This window comes from Pteropus vampyrus, unplaced genomic scaffold (assembly GCF_000151845.1).
Source record: "Pteropus vampyrus isolate Shadow unplaced genomic scaffold, Pvam_2.0 Scaffold629, whole genome shotgun sequence".
Classification (NCBI taxonomy): Eukaryota; Metazoa; Chordata; class Mammalia; order Chiroptera; family Pteropodidae; genus Pteropus; species Pteropus vampyrus.
This window is the reverse complement of record NW_011889410.1, coordinates 55,749-62,658: the sequence shown is the minus strand read 5'-3', so window position 1 is coordinate 62,658 and position 6,910 is coordinate 55,749. Positions and strand designations below refer to the sequence as shown.

Sequence of the window (6,910 nt, the reverse complement as noted above, 5' to 3'; positions counted from 1 at the left end):
GTGACGGGAAGGGAGCCCATGGGACGCTGGCCAGCCCCGAGCGTTTCAGGTGTTGGCCTCCACAGGTTTCGGATTGTAGCTGCAGAATCAGATCTGTTAGCCCAGGCCTGGTGCACAGAGCCATGTCCTCTGAAGCCCTGGGTCTGGCGATGGATGCTGGGTGCCTTTGCCATGCGTGGAGACAGTAGGTCTCCAATGGCGGTGTTCTCTGGCGTGGCTGGGACTCCCTGCTAGACGTAAAGCACATTCAATGAGTCTTCTACTTCCAACACAAGTTCAGTTTTCAATGGCAGCATTTGGGGGCTCCCTTCGCTCCCCAGATATATTTTCCCAGAGTGGCCCTGAGTTTTGGGAGTAGTCTCATGTGATCCGGTTGTAGGTAGCGGCCATATGCACATCGAACACATTGGCCAGGGCGCTGCCCGCCCATCCTCAGGGAGCGCACAGTGCACCAGGGAACATGCAGTAGCAGCAACACCGTGACAATGACGCAGCATTTGCCACGTGCTGAGAATGCGCAGTCACCGTTCTCAGGTTCTCAGGCTTCGCGCGGACTCACTCAGTCCTCATACCAACCGTAAGGGAAGGACTGTCATTATCTCTGCTCTGCATATGAGGGCCTGAGGCAGAGGGAGATTAAACAGCCAGCAGTCCTCCAGCCAGGCAGTGGCCGAACGGGGATTCGGACCTGGAGCCTGGACTGCTAATCGCCATGCTGGGTGTGCTGCCTCTATTCATGATGGGCCCGGAAAAGAAGGAACTTGGGCGCTCGGATGGCGGGAGGCCAGGACACGGGGTGCTGAAGCTAGGATGCTCTGGGAAAGCTTTTCTGCTGAAGAAGGGACATTTCAGTTGGGACCTAAAGGGCAAGGAAGAACCAGCCTGGCACAGAACCTGGGAAGACGTAGCACTGGTAGAGGAAGCAGAATGGATGGAGCTCAAGGTGGGACCGGAAGAAGGTCCCTGTGGTCAGAGCGTAGGAAATGCAGTGAGGAGGGGACAGGAGACCAGGTGGGGGTGGGGGCAGGGCTGGACCTTGTAGCAGGCGGGCGGTAGGAGCCTATGGGAGGGGGTTTGGAGGGAGGTGGGATGTTACCCCATGACGGACAGGGAGCCCTGCCATTGGAGGTCTCTCATCGCTCACATCCCCGTAGAGGGATCCCCGTGGGATTGTTTTTCACCTTGCCCCCTCAGCTCTGCCGTCTGTCTCACTGTTGCGCTGGGTGTGGCTCAGAGAATGCCAGATACTTCTTGCTCAATCAGAAGAGGATGCTGTTTCCTTCCCCTTGTAGTCCGTTCCCTTTTCACTCTCCCGCTCTGGATTCTGTCCCCCACATGTCTTTCCAGGCTCCCGTGGAGCTTCTCCTCTCAGCCCGTTCCCTTCCTTCAGTCTCCATGGTACATTCCTACGTCATGGGGTGACATAGGAACACGCACAGGGTGACTGGGCACCTTAGGGCCCAGGGTGAGAGGGCAGGTATTCTGGAAGGGCTTCCTGAAGGAGGTGGTGTTATGTGCAAGGATACGAGAGAGCTCAGCATGGCTAGAGCTTCAGGTACGTGACATCGTTTGAGAAGATGAGGCTGCAGAGCTATTGAGCTGGTTGAGGTCTTGCGCACTGAGTTCTCTGGCAAGGAAGCGGTACCCCAGAGCCTGGGCCAGCTGGAAGCGGATCGCATCCAGAGTGGCAGCGTGTTGGGGACAAAGAAAAATCAGCCCAGGGCAGTATGCACCCATGGAGCTGGCCTGAAGCTTCCAGACTGCGTGCAGATGTTATGTGGATGTCACAAATGGGGCAGGGCTGTCAGCAGTGGTGCCCAACAGGATGCCCCGAGTTGCAGTCGGCAGCTCTGACACCTTTTGGTAAGGGACCGGTGACCCGGCAGCAGGAAGAGCGACAGCAAGTAAGGGCCTGGCCAGAGAAAGGTCTTGTGAGCTGGCTAGAAGGTCAGATTCCAGGCCAAGGGCTGTGTGTCGCAAGTGAGGGGTGGACATTTGGGGAAACTAGCGCATCTGTCAGTTTCCTGCCTGTGCTTTTGGGCAGTGCATTCCACAGTGACCCGCATCCAGGCCTCCTGCTTGATGATGTTTAAATTCATTTGTTCCTCTCTCCTTCAGCCTTATGTTCTCTGGAGAGTTCGCTGGAGGATGGGGAAGGGGAAGCTGGTCCTAACCAAATAAGTCACAGGCCAGGGCCTTTGGCTGCCGTGGGGACTTCTGGGTGGATCCTGGAAGGTTGGGGTCTTGCCCCTGACTCAGTGTGACCTCGGTCACCTAGCCTGGGTTTTCTCATGTGCAGTCAGTGGTACCCCGCATTGACCTCAGGAGTCTCAAAGAGCAAAACCTCAGTAATCCGCAAGGATCGTTTGAAAAACATCAGCATTTTTTAAAAGTCCTTGGAGCAGCAGTGTGGGGATTCGGCCCCACAAACCCTGCCCGACCCCGTTGCTGTCAGCTCTCGGTGTGGACGCTCTCGCCCCTTTCTCTACTCCCTCAGGGTGAGAAACCCCTCTGGCTGCCAGGTCACAGTTACAGTTAGCACTGCTGCTGAGCAGCCCTGCGCTCACACCCCGGCCTCCCCAGGTGAATTGGATGCCAGCTCGACCAGGTGAGAAGGGACAACCTGGGACCTGCTCTCTGGGCCATTTCCTCCCTGGAGCTAAAGGACTCGGCTTCATGTCCCATGTCACTTTACTGACATTAGCTCTAGTGCCTCCCCCAGCTCCCAGAAGCCCATCAGTTAAGGGCCCACAGAGTGCATCCCGGGTCCTTATCGTATTGAGAAGCTGAGATGGCACTTGCTAGGGCTCTGCCATCCATAGGACCTTGCTGATAACTCTTGGGGAATGTGCCTGGGAAGTCCAAAGAATGGCCACTGGGGCCAGGGCCTATGTCCGTCTCCCCCACATCACCCATTGTAAGGAGAGGCACACACCCAGTGCCTCCCCTGCATCCCCGGCCTAACCTACACTTTTAGCATGTGGGACAGGAACCACTGCATGGAGGCTGAGTGGCATGCGTGTCTGGGGCGTAGGATCAGAAACACCTCTGCTGAATATCAAGCATGGAAATGGGGCCCAATTTGGGACTGTGCTGAGCCCAGCACGAGGCAGACTTCGTTTCCAGTATTGCGAGGGGCCCGTCCCGGGTGAGGTGACTTCCAGGCCTCTGGAACCCCAGGAGTGAGAAGGGAGACGTTAGGTTGCTGATGGGGATTCACAGAGAGCATGGAGAACCAGCGATCTAGGGTTGAGGCCCGGGAGCTCCCGTGGTCCCAGTAGAAGGGAAGGAAAACGCGGACGAGGGATGGAAAGTCCACTGAGCTGGAGGCAGGGAGGCGGGGCAGCGGGGCACCTCCTGGACTCTTGGGATCCCTGTGAAGAAGGACAGCACGTCGGCGTCAGCATCGGGTGCAGGGAGCCTCATCCCGCGGCTCTCACATCCGCACGTGGCCAGCTGAACCCATGGGCTCGGATTTCAGCCTGAGTCACCAGCGGGCTCGGCGTCTGGCAGCTCCCATTTGCCACTGTCCTTCCCCAGCAGCAGCTGGAGCACAGCAGCGCCTCTGCCCCCCAGGCCTTCCCAGTAGCTCCTCCAGTTCCTTCAGACCAGCTGGCGGTCCTCCCTGCCCTGGGCCGGTCCTTCGTCCGTCGTTCAGTATACCTATTCCTGTTCTGCTGTGCTCCTTCTACAGCAAAGGGATCCTCTTCGTGAAGGAGTACATGAATGCCAGCGAGGTATCTTCCGGGAAGCTGGTGTCTTCACGCTACAGCAGGTAAGGACAAGTCCCAGGTCCCTCCACGCCATGGCCTTCTGCCAGGCCCTGCGTGCCCCTCCTTTCCACATCCCCAGCACCTCATCCAGGACTCGGCCCAGGGCATAGCTCCCAGGTAATCGTTCATTGCATGGATGAGTGACGTCATTGCCCACGGACATGATATATGCATTTCGAGCTGCTCTCCCTAACTCGGTGCCTTCGTGCATCGCCTTTGTCATTCATTCATCCTACGCCCACTTCCAGCACCAATCCTTTCTGCCCGTCTTTGTTTCTTGGTAGACCACAAGCTTGCTTTTGTGAAGGGCTGAGAGCATCGCTCTTTACAGAAGTGCCAAGGCCATTAGAAGAGACTATCTAGCTAATTTCACCCTGTTCCAGAACACAGGGCTCCTCTCTCCAGCTCCCACGCTGTGTCCAGCGTGTCAGCTTGTCTCATTTGAGCTCCCATTCGAGCGCGAGTCCTGATATATGTGTTACTTTCCACTTATCGTCTCTTGCTTTCTGAAGCCATACAGAAGGTTAACTCCGTGCCATATCTATTAAAAACAGCCCACACCGAGCATCCCCCGGGAATGTTTTTGTTTTGTTTTTTTTTTTTTGGTGGCACATCATCCCACTGCCAGGGTGACAATTTTAGTAACTGAGAGAAGCATCCTGGCCTTATTTCATGGTTGGGCCTCCGAGGGTTCTGGACCGGTTTTCATTGCTGCTGTGAAATGATGAGCATAGGCATGGGGGTCACGTTCAAGCCCCAGCTCGGCTCCCATTGGTGGGATTATTTTGGACAAGATGCTCAAGCTTTTTGAGGCTCAGTTTCTTTATCTGTGACTCCTTAGGGTGGTTTATCTCGGCAGCTTCACTGAAATATAATGTACATACCATAAAATTCACTCTAAAGTGTACAATCTGGTGAGTTTTAGTGTTCACAGTGTCGTGCAATCGTTGCCATCATCCAGTTCCAGAATATTCTCATCACCCCAAAAGGAGACCTTGTATCCACTGTACTTAGTAGGCTTTCCTTGGCATTAGTTTTATTTTTTAACCATTAGTTTTATTATAAAAGTCATATTCTTGAAAAACAAAGATGCAGAAAGAAAAAAAAAAGCCTAACTCGTAATCCCACGCCATAACTCAAGCACAGACATTAATTATGTCAGACTGTTTCTTTTCTTTGGTCCCGTGTGTTGTGTCAGATTTCTGCTATGAGCGGGCTCCTGGTGACTGTCACATTTCAGCCCAGACACATAAGTGGCGGGGAGAAGGCCTGCTCCTTTCCTGCTGGTCTGTGAAGTGGGGAGCCTTCACGGTCTGCACAGCGCCAACAATCCCAGCCATGTGTCACCATGGCCGATCTTTGCCCCTCATGCAAAGGGTCTTCTTCTCTGAGAGAATTATGCCTCCTTGGTGCCGGATGTAAAGCTGCTCCTGCCATTTAGCGTAACACATGGTGGCTGGCCGGACAGAGCCATGCCTCGGCTTGTGGCTAGAGGATTAATGAGAAAAGCGTCCCCACACATGACCGGGGTCTCATCTTCTGTCACACCCCCTGCAGCGTCGGCAGCACCGAGGACTTGTTTGACGTGGAGAAGAATCCCCCACACGACAGCACACCGTACCCCGACAGGTAAGCCGGCTGTCTCGCCAGGGAGCTCACGGGTCTGCCCTCTGGCTGCTCTCAAGGCACTTTCAGATCTGTCACACTGCCGTGTAGAGCAGTGCTTCCCTTATCGGGATGTCACACTTGTGGCAACTGAAGCCTCGAACCCAGCTAAGCCTGGAGAGCGAGTACAGAGGGCTGCCGAGGAGGGGACAGTGGTGTCATGGACTTGCAAAGCCGACCGGAAGGAAGAAAGTGATGAGAGAGAGTGGTGGGTGGAGAATGAATGCAAGTGGGTCGCTGTCATTGAGAAGCCAGAAAACGGCCAGACAGAACCATTCGTTTGAAACGAATGAAGGTGCAGAGAGCACCTCATTCAGCTGTCACAGGATGGTCTTCATGACAAAGAAATCCTTTCTTAATTCTGGGAATAGGAGAGCAAGGAGTCTTAGACGTGCAGTTCACTGAGGTCACGGTGAAGGAAACAGGTTTGCAAACAATAAATAATGTGCGCTAAGTCACACAGCGAATGTCACAGGAGTCCAAGAATATAGGATGTGAGGGGCAGGGCTCAGCGGCCCTGGGCATGAACACAAGTGCTATCAAGACATGTGGCCAGGTAGGGCATACAGGGTCATGACTCTTGTAGAAGACGTGGGTCTCCCTGTTCTAGAGGGGACCAGATCTGCTAGGCAGGGGGGCAGGGAGCGGCAAGCTGCCCGAGAGAAGAATCACATTGGGGTGTCTGTGCAAACGATAGTAAGGTGAACATGCATGACCACTTTCTGGAAATAACGTGAGAGTCTACAGAGGCCCCGTGTGGCCCAGGCCTATATGGCCAATTACACACTCCAGAGAAAGATGGTGGGCTGGGAATCCCAACAGCAAGCCAAGGCCTGGCTGTGTCAAATCAGAGGCTTTGGCTGCATCTGATTGGTGCCATGCACACAGGCCTGACCACTGGGTTCTTGTTTTTCATCTTAAAGAACGACTGGGGAGATCTGTACTTACTGCAACCGAGAGATCCGAGACTGTCCAAAGATTACCCTTGAACACCTTGGCATCTGCTGCCATGACTATTGCTTTAAGGTAAGCTACGGACAGTGTCGCCCAGAGTCGGGTCTCATGGGCTTGGAGCGTGTGGAAAAGGCTCAGTCTCCATCTGACTGCGCCCATCTGAGAGGCTTCGGAGAACTGGGTGCTGAATGAACTTCCAAGTTCAAGGGAGTGAATGAGCGTTGGGCACTGAAGCCTGACTAGAGTGGGCTCGTGAGGGAACAGGACACGTGGAAATGGAGAAAAAAAGTGAGTCTTGAAGACCTTCCTGTGCGGTTGGCTTTGTTGGGGAACAGCGCAAGCAGAAAGCAGGGTGCAGGTGTCGATGGGGGCGATGCAGTGGACAGCAAGCACTGACGATGCAGGGCAGAGAAAGGTTCGCGATGTGACCACAGGGTACTCCTGTAGGAGAGAGACAGAGGGACACCGGCTCACACATGGCAGGGAAGGAAAAGCCGAGCACGTGGGTCACATACAGG

At 54.6% G+C, this 6,910-nt stretch overlaps 1 protein-coding gene across 3 annotated transcripts in view; it reads left to right on the top strand.

Moving 5' to 3' along the window:
• The window catches only part of ZNF185 (zinc finger protein 185 with LIM domain), a 48,170-nt gene that overhangs the window by 36,501 nt on the left and 4,759 nt on the right, over window positions 1-6,910 (top strand). The window contains exons 15-18 of one of the 3 annotated variants that reach the window (XM_023525801.1): window positions 2,498-2,608; window positions 3,695-3,775; window positions 5,331-5,402; window positions 6,362-6,464. In XM_023525801.1, the coding sequence (XP_023381569.1) occupies window positions 2,498-2,608; window positions 3,695-3,775; window positions 5,331-5,402; window positions 6,362-6,464 (367 nt within the window). The remainder of the gene's footprint in view (window positions 1-2,497; window positions 2,609-3,694; window positions 3,776-5,330; window positions 5,403-6,361; window positions 6,465-6,910) is intronic. The other 2 variants (XM_023525800.1, XM_023525798.1) reach the window with 2 other exon arrangements.